General features: G+C 47.0%; 1 protein-coding gene across 4 annotated transcripts in view; it reads left to right on the top strand.

The window, feature by feature from the left end:
• The window catches only part of ARHGAP39 (Rho GTPase activating protein 39), a 202,929-nt gene that overhangs the window by 95,735 nt on the left and 90,262 nt on the right, over positions 1-16,932 (top strand). For all 4 annotated transcript variants that reach the window (XR_010794423.1, XR_010794422.1, XR_010794424.1 and 1 more), the window contains exon 3: positions 12,168-12,248. Coding sequence is in view for 1 of the 4 variants with exons in the window: in XM_066626498.1 (XP_066482595.1) it covers positions 12,168-12,248 (81 nt within the window). In the remaining 3 variants the exon portion in view is untranslated. The remainder of the gene's footprint in view (positions 1-12,167; positions 12,249-16,932) is intronic.

Genomic DNA, 16,932 nt, shown 5'->3' on the forward strand with positions numbered 1-16,932 from the left:
TCTGCTATGCCTATGTTGGGGTGACTAAAGGAAGCCTCTTCCTGTGGACCTGAGGAAGTGGCATTTGGACACTGGGTGGGGTAGGGAATACCTCAGAAGGGCTAGAAAGGGATGTGGGGGGGGGAATGGTGACTGATCTCTCTTCTTCTCCTGCCCTCGCATGAGAAACATGAAATGTTGAGAGTCGGCAAGTGGCAAAGCTTTGAAGGACCTGTTGTGTGCAGATGTTGCTGCTTTCCTGAAGGTGTGCCGGCAGTGGGGAGAACTGAGCCTCTTGGCCTGAGCACCAGCTCTGTGTTCTTCTCACAGGTTCCTGTCATGGGGAGGAGGTTTTGAGCTTTCCAGCGCTGGTTTGCATCCTTCCCTGTCCAAACCTCTTTGGCTTGTTTGTTTCCAAAGCAGCAGGCCTGCCAAAGCTTGGCATGAAAGGTGACAAGCAGAGTTGCCTGCAGGGGTAGGGTAGGGACAGTGTTGGCCGCCGCTTGGCAGCATCTCTGGGAAAGGGGTGGATTTCACACAGAGGAGGACAAATGTGTGGCAATGCAGCCATGACCCAATGAAAAGCATTGGGTCAAATTAAAAAATGCTATCAAATAAGACATTAAATCTACAGCCTGCTTTGGCTTCTCACATTCATTGTGTACAATCAGTTAGCCATTTTTAGGCCTCAGTCATTTCAGCAGGTAAGATTGAAGCACTTGCTCAGTGCTTTCACTGAACTAAGTGAAACAACAAGGGTTGAGCTGTGGCTAGATGGTTCCCTGTGCACGGGCTTGGCCTGAGAATTTAAGTTTCGTCCTTTAAGCAAGAAAACAGTCCTCGTGATGGTGCTTCTGAAGATACTCTTCTACTGTGGCTATTCACTTATACAGGCAATAACCTGACCTTTATGGCACTGGAAGGGAAGATGAATCCTGCCCGATATTGCCCCATTTCTTAATTTTATTTATTTATTTCCAAGATTTGTATCCCGCCTTTCTCCAACACTACAAGGGATTCAAGGTGCCTACCAACATAAAAACAGTACAATTGAGTTAAAACAAAACTAAAACATAAAGCTTAAAAATAATTAAAACATTGAAACGAAGCGAACAGCCCAGATGTAAATAGTAACACCAGGCATTTCTGCAGTGCTTTTCAAAGCACTTCATGTGTATTATTATCTTGGTTTTATTCTTACAACAACACTGTAAAGTAAATGAGTAGTATTGTCCCACCCTGTAGCTGGAGACCAAGGCTGGAAAGAGAGCAGCATGCCCAGGGCTACCTAGCGAGTTCAGGGCAGTTTTGATGTTTGAACCAGGGTCATCCTTATTTTCAGCTCAGTCTTGCAGCATAATCTCATACATGTCTTCTCAGAAGTAAGTCTCCTTGAGTTTAATGAAACTTACTCCCAGGTAAGTGTATAGGGTTGCAGGCTTGGCCACTGTGCTACAGTAACCCTTTTAACTAGATAAAACTTCAGGGTTGCCACTTTGGGGAAAGTCAGGGAAATGGATATTGGTCAGGGAAAGTCAGGGAAATTGGTTTGAAGTCAGGGAAATTGTGATTAAACTATATTGAAGCAGTGGATTTTTGACCTGCTGCTACAAGAGCATGATATGTTCTTGTGGCAACTGGAGTAGAGAAGTAGCAGAATACAAGTAAAACTTAATGATGACCTTTCCCAGCTCCACCTTTTTCCTCAGCTCCACCCCCAGCAATCAGCTTAATGTCTTTGGTGAACTCTATTCCTGCATAATTTCCAAGGTCTGCCTAAACATTTAGCAATATACAAACTTTAAACATCTGTTTTCACCCTACCTGCTAGTACTGCATTTATTAGTTGGCAACCTTCAGTCTCGAAAGACTATGGTATCGCGCTCTGAAAGGTGGTTCTGGAGCAGCGTCTAGTGTGGCTGAAAAGGCCGATTCGGGAGTGACAATCCCTTCCACACTGGGAGCAAGTGCAGTCTGTCCCTGGCCTGTCTCCCTGGCTATGGGCCTTCCTTCTTTGCCTCTTAGCCTCAGACTGTTGGCCAAGTGTCTCTTCAAACTGGGAAAGGCCATGCTGCACAGCCTGCCTCCAAGCGGGCCGCTCAGAGGCCAGGGTTTCCCACTTGTTGAGGTCCACTCCTAAGGCCTTCAGATCCCTCTTGCAGATGTCCTTGTATCGCAGCTGTGGTCTACCTGTAGGGCGCTTCCCTTGCACGAGTTCTCCATAGAGGAGATCCTTTGGGATCCGGCCATCATCCATTCTCACAACATGACCGAGCCAACGCAGGCGTCTCTGTTTCAGTAGTGCATACATGCTAGGGATTCCAGCACATTCCAGGACTGTGTTGTTTGAAACTTTGTCCTGCCAGGTGATGCCGAGAATACGTCGGAGGCAGCACATGTGGAAAGCATTCAGTTTCCTCTCCTGTTGTGAGTGAAGAGTCCATGACTCGCTGCAGTACAGAAGTGTACTCAGGACGCAAGCTCTGTAGACCTGGATCTTGGTATGTTCCGTCAGCTTCTTGTTGGACCAGACTCTCTTTGTGAGTCTGGAAAACGTGGTAGCTGCTTTACCGATGCGTTTGTTTAGCTCGGTATTGAGAGAAAGAGTGTCGGAGATAGTTGAGCCAAGGTACACAAAGTCATGGACAACCTCCAGTTCATGCGCAGAGATTGTAATGCAGGGAGGTAAGTCCACATCCTGAACCATGACCTGTGTTTTCTTCAGGCTGATTGTCAGTCCAAAATCTTGGCAGGCCTTGCTAAAACGATCCATGAGCTGCTGGAGATCTTTGGCAGAGTGGGTAGTGATAGCTGCATTGTCGGCAAAGAGGAAGTCAGGCAGACATTTCAGCTGGACTTTGGACTTTGCTCTCAGTCTGGAGAGGTTGAAGAGCTTTCCATCTGATCTGGTCCGGAGATAGATGCCTTCTGTTGTAGTTCCAAAGGCCTGCTTCAGCAGGACAGCGAAGAAGATCCCAAACAAGGTTGGTGCAAGAACACAGCCCTGCTTCACGCCGCTTCGGATGTCAAAGGGGTGTGATGTGGAGCCATCAAAGACAACAGTGCCCTTCATGTCCTTGTGGAAGGATCTGATGATGCTGAGGAGCCTGGGTGGACATCCAATCTTGGGGAGAATCTTGAAGAGGCCATCCCTGCTGACCAGGTCGAAAGCCTTTGTGAGATCTATGAAGGCTATAAAGAGTGGCTGTCGTAGTTCCCTGCATTTCTCCTGCAGTTGTCTAAGGGAGAATGCCATATCAGTGGTGGACCTGTTGGCTCGGAATCCACACTGTGATTCTGGATAAACGCTCTCTGCAAGTACCTGGAGCCTCTTTAGTGCAACTCGGGCAAACAACTTTCCTACAACGCTAAGGAGAGAGATGCCACGGTAGTTGTTGCAGTCACCCCTGTCGCCTTTGTTCTTGTACAGCGTGATGATGTTTGCATCCCTCATGTCTTGAGGTACTCCACCTTCTCTCCAGCAGAGACAAAGGATTTCATGCAGCTCAGTGATGATGATCTCTTTGCAGCACTTTAGGACTTCAGCAGGGATGCTGTCTTTTCCAGGTGCCTTGCCAAAGGCAAGGGAGTCCAGGGCCACGTGAAGTTCTTCTAGGGTTAGTTCATTGTCAAGCTCCTCCAGCACAGGTAGGCACTCAATGTTGTTCAGCGCTTCTTCGGTGACTACATTTTCTCTGGAATATAGCTCAGAGTAGTGCTGCACCCAGCGTTCCATCTGCTGCGCCCGATCCTGGATGACCTCGCCTGTGGCAGACTTCAGAGGGGCAATTTTCTTCTGTGTTGGACCTAGGGCCTGCTTGATACCATCATACATCCCCTTGATGTTGCCCGTGTCAGCTGCTATCTGTATCTTGGAACAGAGCTGGAGCCAGTAGTCGTTAGCACATCTCCTGGCAGTCTGCTGGACTTTGCTGCGAGCACCTCGGAGGACCTGCAGGTTGCGCTCACTGGGACAGGCCTTGTATGCTGCTTGAGCTCTCCCCTTTTCCTCAATGACTGGTGTCAACTCCTCAGAGTGGGCTTCAAACCAGTCTGCCGCCTTGTTGGTCTTCTTGCCGAATATGGACAAGGCGGTGTTGTAAACGGCATTCTTGAAATGTTCCCATCTGTTGGATGCGTTTGCATCGACTGGGCCTGGAAGAGATTCCTCAAGCGCTTGTGCAAATTCCTCCACTTTTCTCTGATCCCGGGTCTTGCTCGTATCAATGCGAGGTCTTCCTTCCCTTTTTTTGTGATACAGTCGCTTTGTTTGCAGTTTCACTCTGCAGCACACCAGTGAGTGGTCGGTGTCACAGGCAGCACCATGATAGCTGCGTGTGATCTTGGTGCTGGGAAGGCTGGAGTGTCTGGTGAGAATCAGGTCGAGCTGGTGCCAGTGCTTTGATCTTGGGTGTCTCCAAGAGACTCTATGTTGGGGCTTTGTGTTGAAGAACGTGTTGCTGACACAGAGACCGTGATGACAGCAAAACTCTAGCAGGCGTTGGCCATTTTCGTTCATCCTCCCAGTGCCGAACTGACCTAAGCAAGTGGGCCACGAACTGTTATCAGCACCAACTCTAGCGTTGAAATCGCCGAGGATGAACAATGGCTCTTTTACGGGGATCTTCTTGATAGTGGTGGCCAGGTCATCATAGAATTTGTCTTTGGCTTCTGCTGGAGACGACAGAGTCGGTGCATAAGCACTGATGAGAGTGATAGGTCCTGCTGATGACTGGAGCTGCAGGGACAAAATTCTTTCACTTCCCACAGTAGGTGGGATGATGGATTTCAGCAGGGTATTTCTGACCGCAAAGCCAACGCCATGTTCCCTGGTTTCGTTTGGTGGTTTTCCCTGCCAGAAGAATGAGAAATTTCTCTCCTTGACAGATCCGGAATCTGGCAGCCTAGTCTCTTGAAGGGCGACGATGTCCATCTGCAGTCTGCTCAGCTCCATGTCGATGACAGCTGTTTTGCGTGCGTCGTCTATTGCTTGCAGGTCATCAGAGAAGCCAGGTGTCATTGTCCTAACGTTCCAGGTGCCCAGCTTTAGGGCAGGAGTTTTCTGTTTTCTATTGCATGGTGCAGAGTTGTCGATCCGCTTGTCGGTTTTCACCCTAAACCCCACGCAACCCGTGAGGTTAACGGACCGTGGCGAGGCAACACCTTACTGGCTGGGGACTGCCCAGCTTAAGGCGGGCGGTAGCTGCCCAATGAGATGCAATGATCTCTCCCACCGTCGGAAGCAGCCCCTGGCGTCATGCCCTACGCCAATCGAGCAAAGACTTATAACCGGTAAACTGCTGCTTCCCGTGTTGTGCCGACGCCGTATGGCGAAGTTGGAGTGTCCTCTCCAGTGCGCGAAGCCTGGGTAAAGAAGGTATGGAGGATAGGCTGTTACCCATGCAGCAAATCCCCCCTCTCCACGTCGCTGAAATGGTCCAATGGAAAGGCAGAGGCCAATACGGTTGGTTCCAGCGGCGTCGCAGGACTTGCCAGAACATGACTGTGTGCAGCCACGAACCGCCTGAGGGACTCCGGCTCCGGATTTTGCCTTGAGGTTGACTCCTGAAGCCTTTTCCACAACTGGATGTAGCCACAAGGCAGTGGAGGTTTGGGATCAGAGTTTTCCTTCTCTTAGATGGAAACCCCTCTCGTGCCTCTCCTCCTGCATCCCGTCTGCCTCACCACTGCTCCCTGTACTGCATTTAACTTACATATAAAGATAAGCATGTTTTTTGGTCATTCTTGTGTATGGAATGGACGTTTTATCTCCTACTAAACCCAGCACAGAGTTGCAAATGAGTTTTGCTGCTGTTGGATTTCACAGACATCTAGCACTTTCTGCACCATGCAAAGTAAATTTTGCAAGTGTGATTGCTTGTTCCTGCTAGAGTCTAAGGCAGGGGTGTCAAACATAAGGCCCCCGGAAGCTTTTTATTCTTTCATCTTTCAGCTGCCAAGTATTGCTGAGGTGTTACTACTGAAAGGGCAGCCCACATGAAAATTGGGCTCTCCCATACCTTGAAATATGATCAAGATTCATATATATTCTCTTTTGTTACTTGCAGCTAATGAGTTCCTAAGTGAGAAAAAAGTGTTTATTTTTGGTTATGACCTGTCTAATGACATCACTTCTTCTCTAATGACATCACTTCTGGCCCTCAGCAGGCATCATGAATGCTATTTGGCCCTCCCTATGAAATGAGTTTAACACCCCTGGTTTACGGAGTACCAGCTCTCTCACCCTTTTTCCTGACTTCTCCCATGCATAAAGGTTGCAAATGAGGGTTGTCTGCTTCTCTAGATCAGGGGTCTCCAAACCCTGGCCTGGGGGCCAGATGCGGCCCGCAGCAAGCCTCTATCCGGCCCGTGGCCAGCCTCTTGTCCCCTGGAAGCCTCTGGCCCACTTGGCTGAACATGATTGGAGCTGTGCTCTGGTTGCATCTCGAGTGTGTTCTAAGGGCCAGAGAGGTTGAAAGAATGAGCCCATTCATTCATTTATTCACTCATCTAAGTTCCATCTCTAATTTATTTATATATTGGGGAGGTCTGGTCTAGAGGGTAGAGCCTCCGTTAGCCCGAAGATAACATCAGAAGGTCACCAGTTTGAGGACACTGGCAGCTCCCTGAACGGCTGAGAATGGCGAGACCTTGAAGCAGCTGACAAACCGAGCTAAGTGTTTCCACCTGCTCTTAGTGTGAGCAAGAAGCATCTTGGCTGCCCTCCATGTGAGAGATGGAGCTGCTTGTCAGCCTGCGTGAGAGAACTGGAGGCCAGAAGTGAGACCAAACCAGGAAGATCCATTCTGAAATGTTGTTGGTTCTTGAAAGAGAGAACCTCTATGATTGTAAAAATCCCCTTGAGGCAGGTATTTAGAAACGCCTGCCTATATAAACCGCTTTGAATAAAGTCAGAGGAGTAATCTGATGACCAGAAAGGTGGTATATAAATACTTAGTTATAGTTATTTAAATTTTTTTCTGGGTCTGTGCCAGATATTTGTGCCAGATATTTGATGCAGCCCTCTGGCCAAAAAGTTTGGGGACCCCTGCTCTAGATTGCAGAAACTCCACCTTCTTTCTTGCTGCTGATCTGCTCATTACACTTTCTGGAACCAGAAATTGAAAGTGAAGCTTTCTCAGCTTTGGAAAGTTCCTACTTGCCAGAAAACAAATCTGCTAACATCTTGGTGTCAGGCAGGTGGTTCTGATATGGCTGTATTGGAAAACACATTTTGAAGATGGCTTCCAAGAGGATAGTTTTTAATATGCAGAGGCTGGATTTCAAACTTCATCCTGACTTCTTTCCATGGCTGTCACCAGTTGCTGGAGACAAATGCATAGGTTATTGTAAAGTGTTCTACAAAACCTTTGAACTAAGTCAGGGGTGCTCATTATGTGGATCGCGATCTATCGGTAGATCGCGAGGCAAAATGAGTAGATGGCGGAGCCCTGTCTCTCCAAACTGTTAATATGTCAGTTTCATCTAGTGACTAGACGAAACTGACATATTTAGCTGACACTAAACTGACACTGAAACTGACACTTTAGCTGCTCTTCAGGCATGCAGCAACAAAACTGACGAAACTGACTAGACTCCAGCAGGGGCTCCATACATTAAAGGGGGTGTCTGTCAGACGCTTCCTTCCCCCCTGGTAGATCTCCGGGCCTTACTGGGTTTCAAAGTAGCTCTCAAGCTAAAAAAGTGTGAGCACCCCTGAGCAAAGTGATGTGGCAATTAGAGCTGTGACGTCTCATGCACTATTACATCAGAAGAATCGGAAAATTAAATCAAGTCAGCAGTCCATCGCAATATGTTTATATCTTGGTGTAATTTTGGGTGCAATTGCAAAACTAATGTTGCTACAGTTAATGTTGAAAGAAGCTGATATTAAGTCTCTTACTTTGACAAATATTTTTGCAGTTGAGACTTGTGTGGTTGTAGAGTGGAACATTTCATTAAGCCTTGCATCAATGCAACACAACCTATTCATTTTTTAACTTGTGGTTTTATCTGAATGGTGGTCAGGGAAATTGACAAATGTTGGTCAGGGAAAGGAAAAATAAAAATTTTAGTGGCAACCCTGAACTTGTACTTCATAGGAATCTGCTTTCTATGGTCTCAGATCATTAGTCCATCTAGCCCAGTACTGACTGCTGTAAATGGCAGTGGCTCTCCAAGATGTTGTGTGCAAAGGTCACATCCCTGGCATCCCTGCCACCTGAAATCTTTTAACTAACTGCCTTATCCCCCATGCTGTTTAAGGTCTACATGAAACCACTGGGAGAGGTAACCCAGAGATTTGGAGTTCACTGTTGCCAATAAGCAGATGACACCCAGCTTTCTCTCTCTTCCATCTTTGAAAATCCTGGTGCATTGCCTGGAGTAAGATGGAACATAAGAACAGCCCCACTGGGTCAGGCCATAGGCCCATCTAGTCCAGCTTCCTGTATTTCACAGCGGCCCACCAAATGCCCCAGGGAGCACACCAGATAACCTCATCCTGGTGCCCTCCCTTGCATTGCATTCTGACAATAGCCCATTTCTAAAATCAGGAGGTTGCACATACAATCAGGAGGTTGCACATACAAGTACAAGTTGCACATACAAATGGAAATTGGATGAGGGCTAATAAGTTGAACCTAAATCTGGACAATGCAGAGATCCTCTTGGTTTGGAAGCTTCAATGCAGGAGCTGGATCATCAGCCTGCTCTGAATGGGGTTACACTCCCTCTGCAGGATCAGGTCTACCACTTGGGGGTCCTCTTGGATCAGTAAGTGGCAGCTGGCTCTAGGGGAGCCTTTATTCAGCTTCGCCTGGTGCGCCAACTGCAACTAGACCTGTGCTGTTCTGACCTGGTCACAGTGGTTCATGCCCTGGTGGCATAACAATTAGACTACTGCAGTGTGCTCTATGTAGGGCTGCCCTTAAAGACACTCTGGAAACTGCAGCTGGTACAGAATGTGGTGGCCCATGTGGTCAGGGGATGCCATGACTATGGGCCATATCAACGTACATGGTAAACTCTTCATAGTTTGCTTTTCCTTTGCACTTTTGGTGAGGTGAAGCTGCCTTCTGAAAGCTGACCCCAAGCAAGGTTATAACTCTCTTTGTTCTGGGTCGATGAACTTCTAAAACACTTTTCCAGGATGTAGCAAGTTACAGCCTCTTCAGGTAATTGGGAAGTTGACCGTGTGTCTCTGCTCTGTGGGCAACAGCAAGTAGATGACAAGCATGTAGGGAAATTGGCAAGTAAATGACAAGTGAGTAGGGGAGTCAGCTTGCAAGCGGATCCCCCTGCTGAGGACATAATTTTGACAACTGCTGTGGCTGACCATGAACGTTACATGACTACATGCATGTAAAACATGACACACAGGACTAATAGTTGCAGCTGCTCAGGAAAGGGAGAAAATAGGCTTTTGCAATTTCAACACAGCACTTCTGTGAGCTGTAATTCTAAGACTCGGCTCATTAAAATTAAGCATCTGTTGAAGATAATTTTTACAGCCACTCTTCTGCTTTTTTTTTTTTTAATATTCACCCAGTTAGGACAACTTATTTCTTTTACTTTGTTCTGGAAGCATTCCTAATTGTCGCTCATTAATGCAAACATCTTATCCTCTTAAAATAATAATAATAATAATTAATAAAAAAAGCATTCCAGAGCAAATGTGTTGTTGGGCTTCATCCCTTGTGCCTGAGTGTTCTTTAGAGCCTAATGTTGGTTGTAAATATTTGGGCAGCTGGTGGTAAAAAGGTGGTAGCACACTGATCTTGTTGATGCTCTTGTGTGAATAAAGAGAAGTTCACATGGATCATACCACAGGTGAGATCTAGAACCCAGATCACATATGGGCACAGGTGGGCATACTTCTTGTCTGCTTTATTCAGAAGCCTAGTTTGCCCAAAATGTAAGAGACTCATGTTCATGTAGGGCTGTAACCTGGAGAAACAGGAGGCTAAGGACCATGACTTAAGAACATAAGAACAACCTAGCTGGATCAGGCCAAAGGCTCACCTAGTCTAGCTTCCTGTATCTCACATTGGCCCACCAAATGCCCCAGGGAGCACACAAGACAACAACCTGCGTCCCGGTGCCCTCCCCTGTATCAGGGATTCTGAGGTAGCCTACTTCTAAAAGCGGGAGCTTGCACATATCTGCCATGACTTGTAACCCATGATGAACTTGGGTTCATAACATAACACCAGATGAACACCTGGTTCACATAACACCAGAACCAGGGGACATCCACTAAAATTGAGTGTTGGGAGAGTTAGAACAGACAAAAGAAAATATTTCTTTACACAGCGTGTGGTTGGTCTTTGGAACTCCTTGCCACAGGATGTCGTGACGGCATCTGGCCTGGACGCCTTTAAAAGGGGATTGGACAAGTTTCTGGAGGAAAAATCCATTACAGGGTACAAGCCATGATGTGTGTGCGCAATCTCCTGTTTTTAGGAATGGGCTATGTCAGAAGGCCAGATGCAAGGGAGGGCACCAGGATGAGGTCTCTTGTTATCTGGTGTGCTCCCTGGGGCATTTGGTGGGCCGCTGTGAGATACAGGAAGCTGGACTAGATGGGCCTATGGCCTGATCCAGTGGGGCTGTTCTTATGTTCTTATGTAACTTTCCCTCCAGAAATTAGTCTAATCCCCTTTTAAAGGCCAGATGCCATCACCACATACTGTGGCAAGAAGTTCCACAGACTAACTACACGCTGAGTAAAGGAATATTTTCTTTTGTCTGTCCTAAGACTCCCAACATTCAATTTTAGTGAATGTCCCGTGGTTGGGTGTTGTACAGCCATGTGGGCACCTCCTGGATTTAGTTGAGCCCTTTTCCCTTTGCAGTATACACTTCTGCTGGGCCTCTATTACCAGTTTTAAACAGTCTCCATGCACTCTGGAAAGATTGGACCTCCTGCTAACCAGCCTCCTCATTTGAGGGAAGTCGAAAGTCAAGACTTGGAAGACTACATGCCCTGCATTGTGCATTATGCATCCAACAAGTGGAGCCAAGCCTGGGGTAGAACTGACTTAGCTTCAAGACTGTGTGGCGGATGATGATGGGTGGTGTCACAAGGAGGCCTCCATTGTCTGCTGCTGCTGCTGCTGCTACTTCCACCACCTCTAGGAAAGCCTCCCTATTAGTTTTGGGTCCCTAGGTGGGATTCTTGGGCAATGGTGGGAAGCAACAGGAGCAGGCTTTGTAAAATGGTGCTGGAGGAAGAAGAGGCTGAGGGGGGGACTGCTGCTGCTTCCCAGTAGCTCCCAGTAAGCCAGCTGGGACCTAAAGCCTGGGGGGAGGCTGACCAGGAGGGAGCAGGTAGCAGCTGAGTGCCCGCCTTTTTCTTTCCCTGATGCGATTTAACTATGCCTGGCTACCCCAGCTCCTGAACTCCAGAAGGAGTACTGGCATCTGAGAATTGTGAAATGGCATGGGGAGGGAGAAGGGGTGCTTCTGCTAGCCCCCCACAACAGCCTGGTAAGCATCCTTCTAGACCCCGGCGTCCCAAGTAGTGGCGGAGAGCAGCAACCATTGAAGACCTTTACTGCTGCCTCAGGGACTTGCGAGGCATGGGTGTGGGCCCCAAGCATGTGCTGACCATGTTCTGACCAGGGGCCAGCTGATAGTGATAGCCCAGCATTGCAACCTACAACTGATATCCCAGCATTGCAACCTACAGGGCACTCTAACCCCATGCAGTCTAATCTGGCTTCAGGGCCAGTGGGTGAGTGGTACAGATGGTCAAGTGCTAAAGACTGGTTTCTGGAAGGTCAAGATCTCCCCCCACCCCCGGCTTCCAACTATACACAGTTGTCCTGGCATGTGATGAATAGGGCTTGGGTGTGGCCACTTCACACACTTTCCAGTTGCACAGCAGCAGAGGCACCTCTCACTTTGCAAAAAACCAGGATAAAAAGTTATATGATCCCTCAAGGTGAAATAATGCGCTGTCTGAAAGACGTACTTTGGCTCTGCTGGGCAAAAGGGTCTGACCAAGTGGGTCAGTTCCTAAACTGCAGGTTTATCCAATTGGTTGATTTTTCCAGCTTAAATGCTAAGAACTTCTGAACAGCTTGGTGACCTCCAAAATCTCAGATTGGGTGGGGGATGGATGGGGTAAAGCTGTGTTTATTTCATGCCTGACTTGCCTAATGGCCTCCTTTTCTGTGTTGCAGCTCCTCCCCTCCTGGGGTTTTTGAGAAGGAATATGAGATCTATCGAGATTACAGCTCCGATGGGCAACGGCTCCATTACAGGTGAGTGGCCCTTTTCCCTGACTGTTTAAAGAGTGCTTGCAATGTGAGCGATTGGAAGGAAATATCTTTTTGCCATTTTGGGTGTGGGGCTGAGAAAATGCAATGTGGAAGTGGGGCTGGAGAAACCAAATTCACTCAGGGAGGTCCCAATCTGACACAAGAAATCCTAGTGAACCCACCTGTGCCACAGCATCCTCTGGCTATTCCAACTATTCCACACCCTTGTGAGGGCCTGGGGGAGAAATTGAACATAGTGAGTAAATAAGGAACATGCCAGCAACCTGTTGAGTCAGGTGTCTGGTATTGAGAGTGGCTGAGCTGTCCACTTGCTGCAGGCTGCTCCTGCCATGGACCAAGAAGCAGGAATCGCCTGCAGCAGTGATTATTCTGAGCTTATCAGAGGTGGTGTAAACAGCATTTCAGGCAGTCTTGTCCCTTGAATTGCACCCAATTGTTTGCAGATGGTCAATATTTGGTCTCACTTTTCATGAAGAGCAATTCTCCATCTTTAAATGGGAGCAATGAGTAGCCAGAATGTCCTACTCTTGGTGCCCAGCTTGTGCCGGTCTGGCTGGATCACAACACAGGTGGCAATATTTTTAGGGAAGTGATGAACAGCAAGTACAGCCCCAGGATTCCACACATGGTGGCAGAAATGGCAGAAGTGCCTTGGCTTGCCCCTCAGTGTGCCAGCAGTTGCATTCATACATATCCATTTGTGAGGAGTAACAAGTCACTGTTGAAAAGGTGCTGCTGTGAGAATATCAATACTGTGACTTCATGCAACCCTATAAAGTACATGATTTCTCTTAGGGATGAAATAGATTAGCCCAGGAGTCAATTGCAATTTCAAATCATCTTTGAATTATCTGTGTTTAAGGATGTTGTTATCTACATATCAAGAGATTGCATGTTTATTACAATAAATCTGGACATTCATACAATAGAACCTGTATAATTCTAGTTCAGAAAGTTCACTGACATACAAATACACCTTAATTATTTACTGCTGTAGTTTTCCCTATTGAATTCACTTTCCCCTTAAGTTATTATTATTCAATGGTCATGTTGTTTATATTGTCACTTGCTTCAAAAAGAAAAAGCAATGAACATCCCACCAGTCCAGCTATTCTAATATGACCCCCTATTTTTTTTCAATATCAGAAGGATTTTTTTATGACTTCCGTACTATCAGTGCTTGAATTCTATAGGATTAAGGACATTGTTTTCACAGTTTCTGCGAGCCCATTCACCGCACTGATCTAGTGAGGAACTCCTGTGTGTCTGTTGCAGACCTGTGTGCATTGCCAAAGTTTCTGCCAAGCTGGTTCACAGAGAGTGCTGTTCTGGGTATGGCTTGTTTCCCTGTTCCCATGGCCTCACTGCTCCCAAAACACATTCAACATTCTCCTGTAGCTGCTGTGCACTGGGAAACGCAGAGTAATAGAGAGGCAAGCATACTATTTTCTGGGGAGGACTGTCTGCCATTACTGGTCTTCTTACTGGTCTTATTATTACTGGTCGCCAGTTCGAGGCCACCGGCACCGTGCGACCTTGAAGCAGCTGACAAGCTGCAGCTGAGCTGTTCCATCTGCTCGGAGCGTGGGAGGATGGAGGCCAGAATGTTAAACCAGATCGGAGTGTAACATCTTGAATGTGGTGGTTCTTGAAAGAGAGAACCTTCTTTCAATTTGTAAAAATCCCTGCGTGGATTTAATAAGCCTGCCTATGTAAACTGCCTTGAATAAAGTCTTGAATAAAGACCAAGAAAGGCGGTATATAAATACTGTATATTATTATTATTATTATTATTATTGAGGAACTCCACTAAACTTCCAGGGATCTTCAGGTTTTCCAAAACACAGTTTGAAAATCTCTGGGCTAGGGGGAGCAGTTCCAAGAGGGAATTGGGAAAATATAACCTTTCCCTTCCTCTCACAACTATACTGTTAGAAAGCTATTGGTAGAAGTGGGAGAAAACGGTGATAACGAAATAAAAACCCAGAATCCTGTTTTCTGCATTTCTTGTCTTTGTTAAGTTAAAAAAAAACAACAACAACCCTAAAATCGGCAAAAAAATCAAATAATTTTTCTAACACCTGATTGACTATGTTAAGACTGTGGCTGCATCTGCTGATTTCACCTATTTCACCTACCTAGTACACTTTTAAAGCAATTATAATTATAATGTAAATTTTGAGCAAAAACATGTAAAACCACTTTCTGCTAACTTTGGAAAACACCAAAATCCATGAAAAAAGAAAACCGTTTTCTCCCACCTTTAGCTTTTGGTTCTAATCCCATGGCTAGAAGTAAAGTGACATTGCTCCAGTTTTGGTCTCTCACAGGGGTCTGTGACACGTCATGGTGTCTGTGACACGCCATTGGATCTGCTCAACCAGATGGGTGAGAGACACAGATCCCTGCTGCTACCAGGGTAGTTTGCAGGCAGATCTGTTTTGCAAGACAGTGGACTGTAATGTCAGCAAGGGCTGAGATGAGGTGCACTTGGCACCCGTAATCAGACATAATCATCTCCTTCCGGGAGGTCCTCCTTCCAGCCCTGTAATTTAGTTTCAGGCCCACTGGCCGCACAAGACAAATTCATTTATGCTGCCTGCCTGGCTTCTCAGATTTAATCTCCAGTTTGGACACACAAATGGGAATGTTCCTTCCCAACCCACCCACCTCCAAGAGCTCTGAAAAGGGCCATCTGGTACTCAATTCATCCACCTCAATAGTTTCCTGGTGGTAATAGTTCCATGAAAGTACTGAGGCTGGAGCCAGTCAGTAGGTTTTTGTTTTTTTAATTTTAAATATTTGAAAGTGGGCTTCTCTCCCCATAAGGAGAAGTGTTTGAAAACAGTGTTATACTCGGAAGCCCACTGTGTTCTGTGTTCAGACTTGGGCTGTAATCCTCTCTTACTCACCAGAAACAAGCACCTCTCCCCATAAAGCATACATTCACTTCTTGTGACACCCCATTCCTCATCTCTTGTCACGTAGTCAGTCTAGCGTTTAACCAGAAAGCAGGGCAGGGCAGCAGTGCTCTCTCTTTCCAACTGCCTTCCACACTCTCTGGCAAAGCAGCTGCCTGTCTCCAACCCAGTTGTGTGCAAAGAAGGCTCTCTGCATAAAGGCCTTGGCCAAGACCAGCTGTCATTGCCTGAGATAAGGAAGCCATCCAATCCACAGTGGCGGATTGTCTCTGTGCCAGGCAAGCATCTGTGGCTGAAGTGAGGGAGTGCCAAGACTCCCTGGTGTTCTCTTGGTCTTTGCTGGGGGACAGGAGGAGCTTTTGGGTCTTACCCCAGAAAGATGCTTTCAGTTGAGGATTTGGCTGCTGTACAGCTGCACTGAGCAGGATTTAGGGAGTGGGTGTCTGTTGGTTTCAAATAAGTTTTCCCTCATTTTATCCTCTCTTCTTGGGGCAGGGAAATTATGCTGTGTTTGTGTACCGGAGGAGGCCAGTATGTCTTCAGAACAACTCACCATTTGTTAAGATTACTGTTCTGTTCTGTCTCTGAGAGGATATCATAGAACTGGAGAAGGCACAGGAAAGGGCGACTAAGGGCCCAATCCTATCCAACTTTCTAGCACCGTTGCACAATGAAGCCGCGAGGTAAGGGAACAAACGTGCCCATACCTTGAGGAGGCTTCTGTGACTTCCTCTCCAACACAGAAAGCAGTGCATACTCCATTGGCACAGAAGCACTGGCTCTGGAAAATTGGATAGGATTGGGTCCTAAACCTGCAATCCTATCACAGTTACATGGGTGTACGGTTACATGGGTGTACGGTCCATTGACTATAATGGGACTTACTGCTGCGTAGACACACAAGTGTTGGGATGTTAAATAATCAAGGCAGATTGGAGCATCTTCCAAGTGAAAATTGGATTAAGCTCTTGGACCTTAATCGTGCAGGGGAGAAACATGACCAGAGAGATATCACAGAGGACTATGCATGGTGAACATGTTAGAGCAGGGGTGTCAAACACAAGGCCCAGAGGCCGGATGCGGCCCCCGGAAGCTTTTTATCTGGCCCTCAGGCTCTCAGCTGCTGAGGTGTTACTGCTAAAACAGCAACCAACATGAAAACTGGGCTTTCCCAAATCCTGAAATATGATCAAGATTTGTGTATTTTCTCTTCTGTGATTTGCAGTTAATGAGTTTCTATATGAGAACAAGGTCTGATTTCTGGCCATTAGCTGCTTAATGATGTCACTTTCTGCTTAAAGACATCACTTCCAGCCCTCAGCAGGAGCCCTGAATGCTAACAGGCCCTTTGTATGAAATGAGTTTGACACCCTTATTTTAGAGGGTTCAAGTAACTACTAGAAACTCTCAAAACACACTAATGTGGGATAATCCAGTGTAAACTACTTCTGGGATCAGGTTCGGGATATACTAAGACAGTGGTTTTCAAACTTTCTGGGAGTTTGAAAACCACTCTAAATCCTTGTGGGGGCTGGGGGAAGGCAGAGGGCTGGGGATCGCGCCTCTAAGGGGACTGCAGGGGCTTGGCTGTACTTACCAGGGCCTCCTGCAGCCTCCTGGGGGTGCGGGGAGTCCTGTGCGACCTCCTGCAAGGCTCCCTGCAGGTTCGGAAGTGAAAGTGGAGTGATCATACTCCACTTCTGGTCTTGCAGAATTGGAGTGCGATCACTCCACTTTCACTTCTG

Source organism: Tiliqua scincoides, chromosome 4 (assembly GCF_035046505.1).
Source record: "Tiliqua scincoides isolate rTilSci1 chromosome 4, rTilSci1.hap2, whole genome shotgun sequence".
Classification (NCBI taxonomy): domain Eukaryota; kingdom Metazoa; phylum Chordata; class Lepidosauria; order Squamata; family Scincidae; genus Tiliqua; species Tiliqua scincoides.